This window comes from Microcaecilia unicolor, chromosome 3, assembly GCF_901765095.1.
Source record: "Microcaecilia unicolor chromosome 3, aMicUni1.1, whole genome shotgun sequence".
In the NCBI taxonomy this organism is placed as follows: domain Eukaryota; kingdom Metazoa; phylum Chordata; class Amphibia; order Gymnophiona; family Siphonopidae; genus Microcaecilia; species Microcaecilia unicolor.
The window spans coordinates 322,981,993-323,001,595 of NC_044033.1; the positions used below are offsets into that span (position 1 = coordinate 322,981,993).

Here is a 19,603-nt window from a genome sequence, read left to right on the forward strand (position 1 = left end):
CTAGCAAAAAAGGTGCCGGTACTCAAATGATAGGCCACCCTTCAGGGGTGGGGTGATCACTGAGGGACCCACCCCACAATAGCCAGGCCCCTTGCACTCAGTCACAGAATCTATGTCAAGGCAGAATTGGTGTGTAGAGCCTGAGCTCTTCCATTAAAACTTGAGTTCCATGGGTCAATTTTAGCAGACAATGGAAAAGGTGCCGGTACTCAGTACCCCAAGTACCCCCTCAAAAAAAGCCCTGTATCAAACATATAAATGGCAAGTGACCGACTCACCTGCAAATGCGCAGTAGAGACTTCCCTCTCTGTCCCGCCCTCGTGTCAAGACATGATGACATCAGAGGGCGGAACAGAGAGGGAAACGGAGTCGGATGCTGCCGCTGGAGCCTGGAAACGAACATTGCGCGCATCAACCTCCACCCTCCCCTCCCATCCCCGCCACCGCTCTCGCCCCCCTCTGTAGCGGGCCCCCTGCACTGACCTGACAGTGCCTCTCACCTGCGTGTGGAAGCGCTGCAGGCAGCAGCAGAGCGATCTGTTGCTGCCTGCAGCGCTTTGACACGGAGGTGAGAGGCACTGTCAGGTCAGTGCAGGGGGCCCGGCCCGGAGGGGGGAGGGAGCGGCGGCGAGGAGGGTAGCTGGAAATCTCACCCGTTTTAACGGGCTTAACGGCTAGTATATATAAATATATAAATTATATAGCACTATAATGTATGCTTGTTCTTTAACAATCTAGGGGGCATCACTTACATCAGCTCTATGGTTGCTGTAAGTGATCATATCTAAAATATAGGTAGGTTTTTGACCTATTACACTAGAATTCTATAAAGAAAAGTACGCACCTATTTTTTTTTTATAGAATAGGATCCAAATAGGTAGGTTCTTGACACAAACATAGGTGCCCCTTTACAGAATTACCTCCCCATAGGGAAATTATGGGCCAGTGCCTATGGGGCTCTTTTATTAACCTGCATTAAGCAGCTAGCATGGTTCAATGTTAGGGTGAACCCATGCTAACCTTTACCATGCATTAAAACTAGCAGTGTGGTACAAAAACCGTGGTAGCTGCTTAACACAGGTAGGGGTGGGAATCAGGTGTGACTTGGAGGGGTGGAGAAGGGGGGTTTGAAGGAGTGGCCAGCTGTGAGAGCTAGCATGCAGGTTGGTAGCACATGCTTGCTGTCACAACTGCTGATAATACAGCTGCACTTACTGTCACCTCAAGAAGAGGTGGTAAGTGTAGCCACTGTAGTGTCAGTGGACGTGCGGCGATGTTCTCTCCTGACACACCCTGATGACCAATCCCTCCTCTTGACACCCCCAACCCACATCACCATGCCTCCAAAGAATCAAATTCTACCCCCCCCCCCCAAGGTTCTCACCCCCACCCCCAAGGATCTACTCAGGATTCTTCATCAGTACTTCAGTAGTCTCAGGCAGGAGCATCCTTCCACCTCCCCCCCCCGGTGCTCTTACCAAGGCCTTGGCTGGGATCCAAAATGGCCATCATGATCCCTAGCGCTAATCTCACCATACTACTGCTAGGGGGCGTCTTTCCACATTGTGAAGGAGAGGACCTGGGGGTAGATAAGATGGAAGTGGAAGAGGAAGAAGGGAGGCGGCTCAGGAGCAGACGTAGGCAGAACAGAGCCTTGCCTCCATTCCATCCCCAGAGCGCGAGAGAAGTAGTAATCCCCCTAAAAAAGGGTGGAGAGAAAAGGACTACATTACCCAGCATCCCCTGAGAGAGAGCAGAGAAAGGTTCGTGACCCCTACAAAATGGAGGAGAGGAAGAGACTACATTTCCCAGCAACCTCGGGGAAAAGCCTGGTACAGAGATTACCTTCCCCAGCAGGAACAGGGGGAGAACTCTAACAAGAAAAGGGTGGTGCCCCTGCAGGGTAATCAAGGGAAAGAGGAACAGCTGCCAAGGGGGTGGAACGAGGAGCCCATGGAGTATCAAGAAGCTGGGCAGAGAGAAAGAGAGGAGAGTGAGGAAGAGCCTATGGACCTCTCAGCCTGGGCTCACTCCTTAGGTAACAAAATAAGAGAGCAGGTAACCTCATGGTATGGTAGCTGGGCTAAGAGAGGGAAGAGGAAAGGTCATGTGGGAGGATGGGTCAGTGCTTAGAGAGAGTGACCCAGATGGGTGGGGCCTTTTCATTTTCCAGAGCTCAGGCTGTGATTGAACTGTGAGTTTAAAGAGTTCTGGTTGAAGAGGGATGAGAGATTTTCTCGGAGTGGGCTGAGCCCCAGCAGGAGGAAGGTAGAGTGTGAACTGTGGCTAAAAAGCCTAAAAGAAGCTGAAAGGGTTTTGAGCTGTATGCTGAAGCCTCAAGAACTGTGTTTGTTTTTTTTTTTTGCTGGAACTACTTGCAGTGTTTTGCCCCCCCACCCCCCCAAGGGAGAGAAAGGGAGAGGGGGAGGGAAGAAAGAAGACCGAGGGCTATAAAACTGTCTGTAAGGCACCCGCTGGGTGCTGGAAGTCTGGGAGTTAAAAGTTGTTTTTTTTTCTCTTGCTGTGGTTGTACCCCTGAGCAACAGGGGGAATTGGGAGGGGTTTTTTTTTCGCTTCAAGTATTTTGTCTTTTTGAACTGCTGGACTGTTGGATCCCAAGCAAAATAAAGAACTTGTTAGGTTTGCTTTGAATTTGATTTCTTTGAGCCCTGCCCGTGGACTGCAGTGAACCAGGAGGTGGAGTAGCCAGGGTGAAGGGGAGATCCTGAGGACCTTCAGGCCTGGAGGGAGGATCATTTACAACATACAGAGAAATTCTGCTCACCCTGGGGTCGATATTCAGACTGCAGGAGGCAGCTCGGCTAACTCCCGCGGTTGGCAGTGAGACCGGATATTCTATGCCAGGCTGTTTCCGGTAACTGGCGTTGAATATCCAGTTTATTTTTGACCGTTTTAAACTTAACAGGCCAAGCCAATATTCGGTGTGCTAGCTGGTTAAGTTTAAACCGTCCAAAGATAGGCCTGCTATTTTGGCGGCCCTATTTGCTGCCCTAACAATATGCAGCTTCTTAATTGGTTAGGGGACATAGGGAAGAATTTATCTATGTGGTCTTCCGTTAAGATGGGTTATATTACTTCTAACTGTCATTGCACAAAATAGGACCTGTGCTAAAATAGCACGAGTTAATGGTAAAATAACAAATCTTAACAATAGCCCACATTGATAACTTCCCCCCTCCCCTGAATATCACCCCTAACTGCTTAAGTGTTGGCTCTGCCACCCGACTGCCCTGGTACTAACCAGACAGTGCTGCGGTGATGACAGGCAATATTCAGCGGCACTACCTGCTTAAGTGACACTGAATATTGGTGAAATGTCCAGCTCAGCAGGTTTTTTTTTTTTTTTTTTTTTTAAATGTTTTTTATTGAGATTTTTCAGTTTTTCCATCTTTCCATATAAACAACACAACAGAAGCTTAGACATTGACATGTACTACAATAGATCTGAAACTCCAAATCTAACCACTAAATTTGCTAATCAACACTTATATAAATCTCCCCTTATAACAAAACCCCTTGCACCCTCCCCCCCCCCCTTGACATTAGAGTTAAAGAAGAGTTTGTCTAGCCTTCTCATACGGTTGCCAGATTTTATGAAATATATGCATCTGACCTTTTCTCATCGCCGTTAGCCTAGACATCACATGTAAGTAATCCATTCTAGCCAATACTTCTTTGGTAGAGGGCATTGTCACCCTTTTCCAGGCTTTTGCAATTGCCATTTTTGCAGCCACTAGCATCTGGATCGCCAGTTTGTGCGTAAATGTTTTGCTACCCGGGGGCCTAGAGTGTAATAAACAAATTTCTGCTTGCTGTGGGTATTCTATTTGTATAGCTTTTTTCAATATTTCTATAATTTGTGACCAATATTTTTGGGCTTTTGGGCAATCCCACCAGATATGCATAAATGTGCCCCGTCCACCACACTCCCTCCAGCAGTTTGCTGATACTCGGGGATATATTTTATGCAGTTTCTCTGGCGTATAGTACCACCAGTATAATATTTTATAGCCATTTTCTATTGTGGCCTGGGCGATGGAGGGCTTCAACAGCTGTCTATACCTACTCTGCCACCATTCCGAAGAGAAATTCTTCTGCAGGGCGGCTTCCCATTTCTCTGTGTAATGGTCCTGTGGAGTTGTGAGGAGTTGCAATGCTTTATAGATCCTAGTGATACTTCCTTTATTACCACCTCCCCTCAATGCCCTTTCAAGTTTTGTTTCTGCGAGTTCTAACTCATCTTTTGCCCTGCGAGCAATGTAGTTCCGCAGGCAGTTGTAATAGACCATATCCCTATTGGCTAGTTCATATTCCTCCTGAAGTATTTCGAAGGATTTTATCTCTCCATCTTGCCAGACTTGATCTAATTTGTATAGCCCCTTATATGCCCATTGTTAAAATGTTTTCTCTAATTCACCTAGCCGGAAGCCCGGGGCATTCCTAATCCCCATTTGTAGAAAGTATCTTCGTTCTGGAAATACCTTCCTGCGTAACTGAAGCCAAGTGCTCAATAGATGACCTATCCCTACAGGGATCTTACGCTGGATACTCAGTATTTCTTTTTCTGATTTCCATAATATGTCTCCTAGGAATCGTGTGCCTAGCCACGCCCTTTCCCAGTGAAGCCATTTTTTTACAGTCATCGGGTCCCAATCCGCCAGTACACGCAATTGAGCCGCCTGATAATACAGATGAAAATTTGGGACTCCCATCCCACCCTGTGTTGGTGCTTGTAGCATCACATCCCTGCGCACCCTAGGAGGTCTTTTATGCCAGATGTACGCAAATACTTTTCTATTTAGGCGTTGAAAGAAGATGTGAGGTATTGGTATTGGTAGTGCCATAAATATATACAATAGTTTAGGCAGTAGCGTCATCTTTATGGCGTGGATTCTCCCCATCCAGGATAGATTCAGTCCCTCCCATCTGTCCAATTCTGCAAACATTTCTTTCACCTTTTGTGGGTAATTTGCCTGGTAACACTGATCTATTTTCGGAGTAATCATCACTCCTAAGTATTGAATGCCCTTTGTTACCCATTTGAATGGAAACTCCTTCTGGATTTGCTGGATCTCTAAGTCAGATGTAGTAAGATTGAGGAGTTCGGACTTAGTAGCATTAATTTTAAATCCCGATTTCAACCCAAATTGTGTTATTGTATGCATAACATTCGCTAATGAGGTCCGGGGACGTGACAATGTCAGCAGAATATCATCAGCAAATAACATAATCTTCTGCTCTTTCCATCCCCTTGTCACCCCCGACACTCCCTCATGATCTCTAATCCTTTTGGCCAATGGCTCAATGGATAAAGCAAACAGAAGGGGCGACATTGCGCATCCCTGTCTAGTTCCCCTCCTTAAATGAATGGGTTCAGAGTGAGAACTATTTATTTTTAATATTGCCAGAGGATTGGTATATAGTAATTGGATCCATTCCAAATATCTGCCCTCTATGCCTATTTGTTTTAGCGTCTCGAAGAGAAACGGCCACTCCACGCGATCAAATGCCTTCTCGGCATCAACCGAGAAGAGGATCATTGGTGCTGCCGTATTCTCCTCTGCGTATTGAACAACATGCATCAGACTCCTTATATTATCAAATGTCTGTCTCCCTGTTATAAATCCTGCCTGATCCTCATGTATAAGCCTAGGCAAAATTCCCTGAATCCTACAGGCCAAGATTTTGGTGAAAATTTTGTAGTCTATATTTAACAAGGAGATTGGTCTATATGAACCACATTGGGACTTATCTTTTCCCGGTTTCAGGATTAGGATCACCTCTGCCGCTCTCCAGGAATATGGCAGCTCCTCCAGATCCTCAAAGGAAGTAATCGCCTTTAGTAAAACTGGGGCCAGCAATTTATTAAATATTTTATAAAAGCGCGCGGGGAACCCATCTAGCCCCGGAGCCTTATTGGTGGGGAGGGCCTCTATTGTTTCTGTTATCTCTTCTAGAGTAATATCCTGTGATAGCCTCTGCAACTCTTCTCCTGTAAGTTTCGGTAGTGCCGTCTCCTGTAAATACTTTTTTATGTCTCGAGGGGATGCTGTTTGTTCTGATTGGTATAATTGTTCATAAAATTGGTTAAAGGCTTCCTGAATCTGTTCCGTTTTTGTGCATCGGGCCCCTTCCTGGTCTATAATATCTGATATCCAATTACGCTGTGCCTGATTCTTAAGTTTGTGTGCTAGTAGTCTACTGGCCCTATTTCCGAATTCAAAATGTTCCTGTTGAACCCGCTGGAGTTGTATAGTGATCTCTGCTAATTGTAGTTCATTTAACTGTAACCGAGCCTGGTGCAAATTCTGTTCAACACTAGGATTCTTTGGATCTGCCTTGTGGTCTCTCTCTCTAGCTTTTCTAGCTGTTGGCGTATCGCTGCCTCTTGGGCTTTTTGTTTTTTAGAGAGGTGTGTCTGCAGTGCTATTAATTTACCTCGCAATACTGCCTTCAATCCCTCCCAAACACTCGTAGGGTGCACCTCCTCCGTATCATTTATCTCAATATATTCTCTTATATATTGTTCTACTTGTGCAATATTTTGTGGGTCTAAGAGAAGGGTTTCATTTAGCCTCCAATATTTACGTTTTTTATGTTCCCCCCCCACCTTCAAGGTCAGTGCCACATAAGAATGATCCGACCAACTACATGGTAATATCTCTATTTTCCCTATTGAGTCACTCAGTTCTCCATCGCCCATCCAAAAATCAATTCTAGAGTATGATTTGTATTGGGGAGCATAATAAGTATAGTCTCTTTCTCCCCCATGATGGGCCCTCCACAAGTCTTGCAGGTTCCAACGATTTAACCATGCCTTCAATGCTAATCTATCGCTCTTAGCATACTCCACCTTCCCACCAGAGTTGTCTACCCGTGGGTCCAATGTTAAGTTAAAATCTCCTCCCACCAAAAGCTGACCTTTTGCATGATTTTGAATAATCTTCTCCAGGGATTCTAGGAACGACTTATGTCCCTCGTTGGGGGCATATACATTTATCATAGTGTAATATCTATCCTGTATGGACGCTATTATCAATATATATCTACCCTCTACATCTTTGATCACTCTGTGTATGACCCAGGCAAATTTATCTGAGAGAGCCACCAGCACTCCTCTTTTCTTTTTACCATCTGAGCTAGATGCGCAATATATCTCAGGATACCTCTTATGGCGCATCAGGTGCTCATGATTACGTTTTAAGTGCGTCTCCTGTAGGAAGACAATGTCCGCCCCCAGGCGAAGCACATCTCCAAATAGCTGTTTTCGTTTTTGAGGAGTATTGAGGCCTCTAACATTTATGGTTATACATTTGCATTCCATCTATACATATTCAACAGGGCAACCGTACATTTCCAAATCCACCCTCTGATGAGACCCTCTCTCCATACCCTTCCCTTCCTCCCATGTGTCATAAAGTCCCCTCTTCTTAACTCTTGCCCCTTATATCTCCCCCCACTATTTCCCTTATTGTTAAGTACTCCCCCCCCCCATTTCAACCTTTGCGCTTCTTCCCTATGGAATTGGCGCTTCATGAGAGGAAGTGCAGTCTAGTCCAACAAATGCTAAATAAAAAGAAAATCCCAACATTAATTCCAGTCTTATCTTGAATACAAGCAGAGCATACTGCCTTGTATCACTCCGTGTGCAGGACCCTCGCTCAGCCCAGTCGTTTGGAACCATCGCCTTTTCTTCAGGTTAGGCGCTGAGTTGACTGTTGGCGCTCCAGCCTCCTGCGGCCCACCCTTTGCCACTTTGAGTGAGGTCGACTTCCCATAGATGATTTCTGTGGGCCATTTCTCGCTGGTTCTGCCGCTTTTTCACCCTCCGGTATTATTACTCTGGCCTCCTCCAATGACTTAACTTGGTGTTGCTGCCCATCTTTATAGAAAACCAGCGCAAATGGGTGCCTCCAGCGATAGCGCAGGCCCAACTCTCTCAATTTGGCTGTGAATGGCTTAAGCTCTGCTCGGCGCTTTAATGTCGCCACTGCTAGGTCCTGATAGACTTCCACCCGGTAGGAATCCCATTTAAAGTCTTCCTTCTGACGGGCGGCCTTCAAAATTCTTTCTTTTAATTTGAAGTCTCTGAAACAAGCTATAATATCTCTCGGGAGGTTGTTTCGGATGGGCCCCAAAGTTCGGTGCGCCCTCTCCAGTATCACCTGATCCGGAGCCATCGGGGCCTCAGCAGTCGAGAGTAGGGAGCTGACAATTTGTTGTACCACCGTTTCTGCCTCCTGGTAGGTGGGGGTATCGGGCAGCCCGCGAAATCTTAGATTGCAGCGACGGCTGCGATTCTCCAAGTCCTCAAGCTGATCATCGATGCGCTGCTGCCCGATTTGTAAATCCATTATTTTTCTGTCCATCACCCCCATATCCTCTGTACAATCCTCCATTCTGGTCTCGACCTCCTCCACTCTATGCCCGATCTCGGCTATCTCTCCTCTTAGCTCCTCTCCCAGAGTGTCCAGCTTTGTCCTCACCGCTTTTATATCAGTGCGCATTTCTTTTAACCATGTTCGCAGTTCAGGAAAGCCCTTCTCCGCTTCCTCTACCGAATCTTGTGACGGGGGCTTGCCTGAGTTTGCTTGCTCCTCAAAAAGCTCCGGCGTGTTAAAGACTTCGTCCTCCGTATTCGCCATGCGCTTTGGGAGGCCACCGCCCGAAAACGCGTACTGCGAAAGATTAGGCAGTTCGCCCCGCTTCTCCATCCTCTCGATCGATTCCACTATTGTTCAGCGTGCAGTTCCTGCTTTTTAAGTCGTTTTCGATCGCTCGCAGAGAGGGATTATTGCTTATTTTACCTCAGGACTATCGGAGCCAGGCTTTCAAGCAGCCATTACCTCCGATGACGTCACTTCCTCTCCAGCTCAGCAGGTTTTAACTGGGCATAAGAGCAGAGTGCTTACAAGGCCTGAAAAGTCCTCCTTCGTAGCTCAGTAGAGAAAGGATGGAGGTCTTTGCAGAAGAATAGACTACTAGTCCTCAGTTTCTAGCTTTGCCTGAACACAAGACATCCCTTTGCTTCTGAGCCCATCTCTCATTGCTGGCAGTGTACAGACGCGTTCAAGATCTGCACGATCGTTCATAAAATCATCTACGGAGATGCCCCGACCTACATGCTAGACCTTGTGGACCTACCACCCAGAAACGCTAAAAGATCTTCTCGCACCTTTCTTAACCTACACTTCCCCAGCTGTAAAGGATTAAAATACAAACTAACACATGCGACCAGCTTTTTCTATATGAGCACGCAGCTGTGGAATGCACTACCAACACACTTGAAAACGATCAACGAATTAACTAACTTCCACAAATCTCTGAAAACCTACCTCTTTAACAAGGCCTACCACGATAACCCTTAACTAACTATAATACAACACCTACACACCTTTATTCAGAATGTCTCTTTCTATAACTGCTTGACCAGATCCTCTTGTTTTTCCTTGATCTCTTTGTAACACCAATTGTATTCTTTACCCTGGTATGGCGAAGCCATAACAGGTCTTTGTAAGCCACATTGAGCCTGCAAATAGGTGGGAAAATGTGGGATACAAGTGCAATAAATAAATAAATAAATAAATAAATAGAATAGTACTGCCTTGAATGTCACATGATCGACTGGTTTATTCATCATATCCTCACAACTGAACTGCAAACAAATGCAAAGTGAAGCACAATGGGAAGAACAATCCAAATCATAGATATCTGATAATAGAGTACATATTGGGGGTCAGCACCAATGTTTCCTCTAAGGGGTGGCCTGGTGTACACAAATGTTTTTTTTTTGTGTGTGAAAAAAACATCAATTTTTGAACGCCAGTATTAGCAATGCATTTCTGTATATATAGCACAACATTTTTTTTTTGTGAACAACTATGTAAAATCTGTGAGCAATGCTCCTAAAATGTATGAGCAATCGCTCGTGCATTCCAATTAGAGGGAACATTGGTCAGCACCCAAGAAAAAGATCTAGGTGTCTTTGTAGACAATACGTTAAAATCTTCTGAACAGAGTGTGGCGGCCAAAAAAGCAAACAGGATGCTAGGAATTATTAAAAAAGGCATGGTAAATAAGACTACTACAATGCCTCAGTATCGCTCCATGGTGCAACCTCATCTTGAGTAATGCGTTCAGTTCTGGTCACCATATCTCAAAAAAGATGAAATGGAATTAGAAAAGGTTCAAAGAAGAGTGACCAAAATGATAAAGGGGATGGAATTCCTCCCGTATGAGGAAAGGCTAAAGAGGTTAGTGATCTTTAGCTTGGAAAAGAGAGGGCCGAGGAGAGATGTGATAGAGGTCTACAAAATCCTGGGTGGTGTAGAATGAGTAGAAGTGAATCGATTTTTCACTCTTTTAAAAAGTATACAGACTAGGGGACACTGAATGAAGTTATATGGAGATACTTCTAAAACAAATAGAAGAAAATACTTTTTCACTCAAACAAACAGTTAAGCTCTGGAACTCTTTGCTGGAGGATGTAGTAACAGCGGTTAGCATATCTGGGTTTTAAAAAGGTTTGGGAAAATTCCTGGAGGAAAAGTCCATAGTCTGAAATTGAGACAGACATAGGGAAGCAACTGCTTGCCCTGGGATTGGTAGCATGGAATGTTGCTATTACTTGGGTTTCTGCAAGGTACTATGACCTGGATTGGCCCCTGTTGTAAACAGGATACTGGGCTAGATGGAGCATTGCTCTGACCCAGTATGGCTATTCTTATGTTCTTATGTAACCCCTCCTTCTTTTTATTTCCTACAATGAAACACATTAAGTAAGCTACTAGTGAACAAAGGGATCCCTTTACAAAGCCACAGTAAAAAGTGGCCTATGGTAGCATGGGTGTGTCTTTTAGGTGCACCCTGGGTCATTTGTCATTTTTTACTGTGGCAAGGGGTATTTTTTTTAATGTGCTAGGAAATGGGCCTGTGCTAATGTTTATTTAGATTTGCTCACACCTTTTTCAGTAGTAGCTCAAGATGAGTTACATTCAGGTACACTGGATATTTCTCTGTCCCAGGAGGGCTCACAGTCTAAGTTTGTACCTGAGGCAATGGAGGATTAAATGACTTGTCCAAGATCACAAGGAGCAGCAGTGGGATTCAAACCGGCCACCTCTGGATGTCAGGACTGGTGCTCTAACCACTAAGCCACTCCTCCACTCCAATGGCATTGCTCGTTGCCTGAACATCATGGATTCATGGGCTAACTCATTTGAACTAAAATTAAACACCGAAAAAAACATATTGTCTTATCCTCTCATCCCCATACAATAATTACAAGCCTACAACCCTAAACACTCCTGCTTATTCTCTCCCTATTTCTGATAGCATTAAAATATTAGGAGTTATTATTGATAGCCATCTTACACTAGAGAACCAAGTTAACGCCAGTATAAAGAAGATGTTTCATTCTACGTGGACACTTAAACATATAAGACCTTACTTTCCGAGGGATATATTCCGTAACTTGACACAATCAATGGTATTGAGCCACACAGATTATTGCAATGGAATATATGTGGGTTGTAAAGTACAGCTTATGAAAAACTCCAGATAGCCCAAAACACAGCTGCCAGACTGATATTCAACAAAAAAAGATTTGATAGCGATAAACCTCTTCGACTGAAACTACACTGGCTCCCTATCAAGGACCGCATTACTTTCAAAATTTGCTCTCTGGTCCACAAGATAATCTACGGTGATGCCCCAGGATATATAATTGATTTAATAGATCTTCAAGCCAGAAACAGAATCAGTTCATCATGTACTTATCTGAACCTTCACTATCCAAGCTGCATTGGACTCAGATACAAATCAACCTATGCATCCAATTTTTCTTACTTAAGTAAGCAAATGTGGAATGCATTACCAAAGAGTGTGAAAACGATGAATGGCCATCAAAACTTCAAGCGAACTTTAAAGACCTATCTGTTTTGCAAGGCCTACCCTATTAATTCTACTTAAATGCCTCAACTCTACAATGCATCTATACATACATTGCAATGGACGTTTTTTTCCTTATTTCCTTGTTCCTTATCGTACCCATTTACCCCTACCTTACCTGACCCTTTTTCTAATTGTATTTGTTTAATACCTACCGTACTTGCCGTTCACCATTACGGTATTTTGTAAGCCACATTGAGCCTGCTAATATGTGGGAAAATGTGGGATACAAATGTTACAAATAAATAAATAAATAAATAAAAATAAATATTAAAACTAGCACGTACCTATTTACAGCCTGAGCCCTTAGTGTCAGCCATTGACCTAGCGGCTCATGCGCTACCCACGTGGAAACCATGCAGCACATGCCAACGTGTGTGCGCTGCCGGTTATTGCTGGGAATGTCCCCCGCAGTAGAAAATAGAAAATAATTTTCTACCATGGGATTCGGCGCACACCAAACTCAGAATTACCACCGGGTGCACACGCTACCAAGATGGTAGTGGCAACTGGGCATGCATTACCCGTGAGTTAGCCTTCCTGCACCTTTCTAAACAGGCCCCAAAGGTATTAATGAACATTTGGACAGCTACCCTGCAATATATTATTAAATATTACCATATTTAAACATTTGCACCAAACAAACTATGCATCAAAGGGAGGGTAATTTTTGAAAGCTATTTATGTGTTTAAATTACTGAAAATTGCCACGTTGTGGGCAGGTAAAAGAATCTGCATTGTGGAAGAGTTACTAGGATTAGGGTACAGATTGCTTCAATGCACGTAGTAGTACTTAGATAAAATGCTAGTGCCATTCTCTATGGGTACTATTTTCCTTAGGCAATTTTGTAAAGCAAACGTGTATGTGTATTGTAACTTTGAAAACCGGCAGGTTAAAAAATCCCCCCCACAGACTTTGTAGCAACGTGGGCAGTTTGAAAACTGTCCTCAAAGGGAGTAATTTCATTATATTAAAAAAGCATCCATTTCAAGCCTATTTCTCTTTATTTATAAAGTAGGCTCTCAGAGCTCATTTTAATATTGTATACATTTATACCTGCTCCGAAGAAAGTGTAAATGAGTCTAGTCACTCTGTGGGTGTAGAGGCATATTTTTAAAAAATATGCAATGAACGTACATTGAAACTCCACCCTGTTAAATGCCCCTAGGAATCCCTATATGTAGATCTAATAAAAATATGCATGGTTTTACTGGCTCACGTACTTATACACAGGTATACCCCTGCACAATTTTGCAAAACATATTTTCTGCTCATAAAATATGCTTTATAAAATCACCCCCAAAACTTTCACCCATCTCCCTGCTTCTTAAAGTGACTGTACAAAATCAACAACAAATATTTCATGAAAAAGGATATCTTGCAGGACTGTCCTTGAGAGCGCTGAGGAACCCTCCTTGCTGTGAGCCTGTGAAAAGAAATGAAAATCAAATTTAATACCAAACTAATTAATAAATTAACCACTAACATTCTGAAAATTTCAACCCATTCAAACCATTACGGGCCTGATATTCAAAAAAAGTTGAGCTCCTAAATATATGCAACTCAGGGGCCCTTTTACTAAAGCATGCCAAAAAAATGTCCTGTTTGGTTAGGCAAGTGTATTGGACGCATGCAGGTCAGGTTTTCAGTGCGCCTGCAAAAAAGGCCTTTTTCTGCGGCTGAAAATGAACATGCGTCAAAATGAAAATGAGCATGCGTCCACTTTGGGCCTGAGACCTTACCGTCACCCATTGACTTAGCGGTAAGTGCGCATACACTGCCAATTACCTCCTGGTTAGCGCCACACAGTAGAAAATAGAAAATATTTTCTACCGCGAATTTTGGATGTGTGTCAAAAATAGAATCATCGCCCAGGGCACGCGGTAGCTGGGTAGTAGTTCTAATTTGGATGAACATAGGCCCCTACGCACCTTAGTAAAAGGGCCCCTCAGTTAGGTCCCTAAGGGGCCCTTTTACAAAGCAGCTTCATAAAGTGGCCTTGCGCCCTTATGTGGGTCTTTTTACTGCGGCAGTACAATGGCCGATTTTCAAATTTACAGCACGGCCATTTCTTTTCTAGAAAAAAACAGACTTTTACATGCTGTGGTAAAAGAGGGACTCGGCGCACATCAAAAACATGCGCTGATGCTAGCACAGGTCCCCTTTTACCGCAGCTTAGTAAAAGGACCCCTTAGTGTGTGGATAAGCTCCTAACATTTTCCCCCTGCTCTAAATCTGCCCTCATTGCCACCCAACTTTTAGGCCCCTAAAGTTAGGAACCTAAGTGAAATTTTGAAAATTAATTTAGGCACTCAGTCTAGTGAATTTTCAAAGAGGCCAATTTAAGGACCCTGTTTACTAAGGCGCGTTAGCATTTTTAACACGCCTACAATTAGCGCGTGCGCTAACCGTGTAGGCGCCCTTAGGGATATTGTAGGCACGTACACAGTTAACGTGCATACATGGTTAAAGCGCGTTAAAAATGTTAACACGCCTATAACATGGCCCTAAGAGTCTAACTCTCAAAGTTAAAAGCATAAATCATTTGAATATCAGCCTTTAACAGATTAACTGCCATGTCTATTAAGAATCAACATGAACAACATGGAGATAATTTTATAAAGCATTTTCCATGTCTGAAGCAGGTTTTACACCAGGAAAATAGCATGACTGAATATGCACATAAAACATACATAAGGGGTAGCAAACTTTCAAACTATCCCCAAAAAAGCTAATCCAAAATGTGTGTATGTGTGTGAGGGGGGGGGGGGGGGGGCTATAAAAAAAAATCTCAAAATCTACGGGGTCTTTTACTAAGGTACGCTGAAAAATAGCTTGTGGTAGTATAGGCGCGGGTTTTCGGCGCATGCTGATCTAATTTTCAGCAGGCCTGTAAAAAATGGATGTGCTGCAAAATCAAAATTGTTGCACATCTATTTTGGGTCTGCAACCTTACCACCAGCCATTGCTAGCGGTAACGTCTCACACTATAACTGGGCAGTAATGACCTACAAGTGTCAAATGCCACTTGGCGCGCGTCCGATACACACGTCCAAAAATAAAAACTATTTTTCGGCCACGCGTATTGGATGCGCACCAAAAATGAAATTACCGCAAGAGCCACGAGGTAGCCAGGTGGTAACTCCATTTTGGCACACGCGGCTTAGTAAAAGGACCCCTAAATAAAAGAGATCTCAAATATTTTATTTATTTATATTTTGCTCACACCTTTTTCAGTAGTAGCTCAAGGTGAGTTACATTCAGGTACACTGGCTATTTCTCTGTCCCAGGAGGGCTCACAATCTAAGTTTGCACCTGAGGCAATGGAGTGTTAAGTGGCTTGCCCAAGATCACAAAGAACAGCAGGGGGATTTGAACCGGCCAGCTCTGGATTGCAAGACCAGTGCTCTAACCACTAGGCCACTCCTCCACTCTAGCAATGGGCTGACCAAACATCAGTTTTTTCCAAAGGGATTCCCAGGTATTATCATTGGCCTCATGAAATTATTTTTCTCCATTTTTTTGGTGAGCAAATATTTTCTCTGTTTTTGGAGTTCTTTTGTTGCTCTCTTTTTTTTCTGGAGATAAATAATTTAGGGGGCCTTTTACAAAGGTGTGCTAGTGTTTTTAGCGTCCGCATATTTGACACACACACTAAAAATGCTAGTGCACCTTTGTAAAAGGACCCCTTAATGAGGTCATTGATAACAGCTGGGAATCCCTTTGGGAAAGACTGGCACAGTTGGTCAGATCAATTGCTATTTGAGCTCTGAGGCCTCGTTTATTTAGATTTCTTTTATACCCCCCCCCCCCCCCCCGGTATGGGTTAGCCATTTTGTTAGCAAACTGTGGGGCCCTTTTACTAAGGCACGTAGGCGCCTATGCGCATTCAATGCACGTCAATTTGAAACTACCGCCTGGCTACCGCGTGCCATGGGCGGTAATTCCATTTTTTACGTACGTCTGATACGCGCGTTGGAAAATATTTTTTATTTTCTACCGTGTAGTGCTAACTGGGCAGTAATTGGCAGTGTATGTGCTGATGATTACCACCCGGTTAACAAGTGAGACCTTACCACTAAGTCAATGGGTGGTGGTAATCAGGCCCAAAATGGACATGCGCCAATTTTTATTTCGCCGCACGTCCGTTATCAGCCACAAAAAAGGCCTTTTTTACAAGTGTGCTGCAAAATTGACCTGCGCACGTCCAAAACACAGACCTACACCAGCGCAGGCGATTTCCCGGCACGCCTTAGTAAAAGGACCCCTGCATGTTTCATGCTTTTTCTGAATATGCACATAGTACTTGATTACTCATGTGCCATATGTAGGAATTCCCAAAGGTGTGGTTTGAGCAATGAAGGAGTAGAGGTGTGATACAGATGTGTATTTTTAAAAATATCCTATATACATGCGTAGACTACAAGCACACATTTACATCTTCTTTGGAAGAGGTATAAATTTGTGTGAGAGAATCTGTGTGCTGTTAGGGCTAGTTCTGAAAGCCTATTTTATAAAGACAATAGGCACTTACGCTGTCTTTATAAACTAAGGGGCCCTTTTACTAAGCCGCGTAATTGTCTACACATGCCCAACGCGCGCCAAAATGGAGTTACCGCATGGCTACCGTGTGGCTGTTGCGGTAATTTCACTTTTGCCTCGCATCCAATATGCACAGCTGAAAAATTTATTTTCTACTACGCGTATCGGATGTGCGCCAAGTGGCATTTGGCCGCATAGGTCCTTACCGCCCGGTTACCGCGTGAGACTTTACTGCTAGGTCAATGGCTGGCGGTAAGGTCTCAGACCCAAAATGGAACACGTCAATTTTCATTCTGCCGCAAGTCCATTTTCGGCAAAACTATTTTTAAAAGCCTTTTTTACGTGCACTGAAAAATGATTCTGACCGCACCCAAAACCTGTGCCTACACTACCACAGGCCATTTTTCAGCGCACCTTAGTAAAAGGACCCCTAAGATATATATTTTAAAAATTGGTCGATAATTTTAAATTCTCTTAAAGTTTTTTTTTTTTTTTACTAAAGCTTAGCTCGAGTTATCTGCAGCAGGGCCTATTTTATTTCTATGGGTCCTGCTGCAGTTAACTCAAGCTAAGCTTTAGTAAAAGACCCCCCTTAATCTTTTGGCGGCCTTTTTACTAAAACTTAGCTTGCTAAATGTTGTGTATCCTATTTTATATCTATGGGCCAGGTGGCACTTTGCACAAGCTAATATCCGTTAGTGCAAGCTAAGCTTTAGTAAAAGAGTCCTTTAATTTTTACTAATTTATCAATATCAGAATTATAAATTCTGATGAAATTTGGGATGATCAGAACTTTCTGGCAGTAAACCAATCACTCACTGAACTGCCTCCAGTCATAACACACAGTAACACAATAACACAGTAAATGACAGCGGATAAAGACCTGCATAGTCCATCCAGTCTGCCCAACAAGACGACCAGAGCCACACCTGCCACTCTGTGCAGGTTATAGTTATTCAAGTTTAAACACTGGTTGGCAATTTGCCATCATGTCAATCACATATAGGCAGTTAAGTATGATGGGATCTTGGGACAACATATGTTATAAACAAAGTATTGCAACAGTATCTAACTTGATAATTAAGATGTCTTCTCCTCCCCCATGACTTGTACAACATCCTTACTCGGAGCATATGATAATAAAGTGAAATACAATACTGGAGTTGCTAAATCTTTATGTGTCTTTTGCTATTTACGGGATGCAGACCATGGAAGTCTTTCTGGTATTAGCCTTGTTTTCCCAATACTGGAGTTGCCGAATCTTCATCGGTCTTTTGCAATTTGCAGGACGAAGACTGTAGAAGTCTGCCTTAGTTCTCACTGCTCTCAAATGTCAAATGACACGGCGCGTGTCCGATACACGCATCCGAAAATAAAAATTTCATGCGCTTGGCTCTGATCATGGTGCAGTAGCAAATGCAGGTGCTAGTATGTCGCTAACAGCCTCTGGCGCCTGTATTTGCTTCTAATCATCAGCCCATCAGTGTCAGATATATGCTAAAGATGCAATGACAAAATATTCCCTGCAGTGAAAACACAACACTCACAGTATCAAAGCAGATTACAAATTCAATCAACTTTAATAAAAAATGATTATGGGTCATCAGCTCACAATGTTGCGAATGCCACCAGACATGCTATTTTTTCAGTCATAGGTCCAACGTTCTAAAGCGCACTGTGTATTAATATTCCAAATAAAATGAAAATTCAATGCTCAAAAAGGTCAAACAGAAGAAATTATGTTAGTGTCAATCATGGTACAAAACTTCAAAGTTGGCAGAATGTTACAACTTCAACGCTGGTGCAATACTGCAAAACTCAAGACTTCAATGCTGGTATTGCACCAGCATTGAAGACTGGAGCTTTGTAGCACTGAATTTTCATTTTATTTGGGATATTAATACACAGTGCACTTTCTAACATTGGACCTATGACTGAAATAATAGCACATCTGGTGGCATTTGCAACATTGTGAGCTGGTCTCACTACAGTTGTTGATTGTCCTCTGTGCTGATGGTCCATAATAATTTTTTATTAAAGTTGAACGATATATGCTAAAGACCAGGGCCGCCGAGAAGGGGGGGCCCGGCACCGCAGTCCCTGGTCTCACCCACCCGCCCTCGGCTCCGTCGACAGCCATCCGTCACCGGGCCCTCTGCATTCAAATCAGCAGCGCCTCACCTCCGAGTGAAAGCACAACGGCAGATCGCCTCCCTTCGGGCCTTCCCTCCCTGTGTCCTGCCCTCATCTGATGTAACTTCCTGTTTCCACAAGGGCGGGATACAGGGAGGGAAGGCCCGAAGGGAGGCGATCTGCCACTGCACTTTCACACAGAGGTGAGTGCTGCCGATTTGAATGCAGGGGGCCCAGTGGCGGATGGAGGGGGGCTGTCGACGGGGCTGGGAAGGTGGAAACCGGGGACTGCGGCGCCGCTGGCCTGAGTAGCGATTGGGGGGGGGGCGGTGGGGCCCCGGAGGCAGCCTTAAGAGACAAGAGCATGCTTGACTAGTGCGGAGGTTAACACACGGACCACAGAACCCTGAGGCAGGTTTCCGAAACGGCGGCCATCGTAGGTCGTGGTCGTGGTGTGAAGAAAGACCTGCACAAGCATAAAATAACAATTTATGAAAGCTAAGTAACTTTGCAAATTAATTTACTTTAATAGACAAGTTGTACAAAAGAGGTTTTTTGGCCAATGATGAGGAAGTCCAGTCCCCGAAGCTATATTTAGGCTGGGGGCTTCTCGAGGCCTTTTCCTCAATAAATAACATTAAGGTTTTCCACTATCGGATGCATTGATGCTCATGGTTTGATATCTCCTTAATTTTTATATTACTATAATATACATTAGTTTAAGCTACCATGGGATACATGAGATGCAAAGTATGCAAAACACCTCATTATTATGTATATCAAATAATGCAGCTTGTGTTGAACTTCACAATATAAAAACATTGAAATTATAATAACAAAAACACTTAAGGAAATGTACACTAAGTAAAAACAGGAGGAAGAACAGGCAAACAGAAGAAGGGGAGGAGAGAAGGATGAGGAAGCCCAGGACAGGCTGAACTACTCTGTCACTGGAGG

At 43.8% G+C, this 19,603-nt stretch overlaps 1 protein-coding gene across 2 annotated transcripts in view; it reads right to left on the minus strand.

The window, feature by feature from the left end:
• ZDHHC14 (zinc finger DHHC-type containing 14) overlaps window positions 1–19,603 on the minus strand; it is a 406,180-nt gene that overhangs the window by 23,606 nt on the left and 362,971 nt on the right. For both annotated transcript variants that reach the window (XM_030198384.1, XM_030198383.1), the window contains one exon: window positions 13,349–13,397. In XM_030198384.1, coding sequence (XP_030054244.1) covers window positions 13,349–13,397 — 49 coding nt within the window. The remainder of the gene's footprint in view (window positions 1–13,348; window positions 13,398–19,603) is intronic.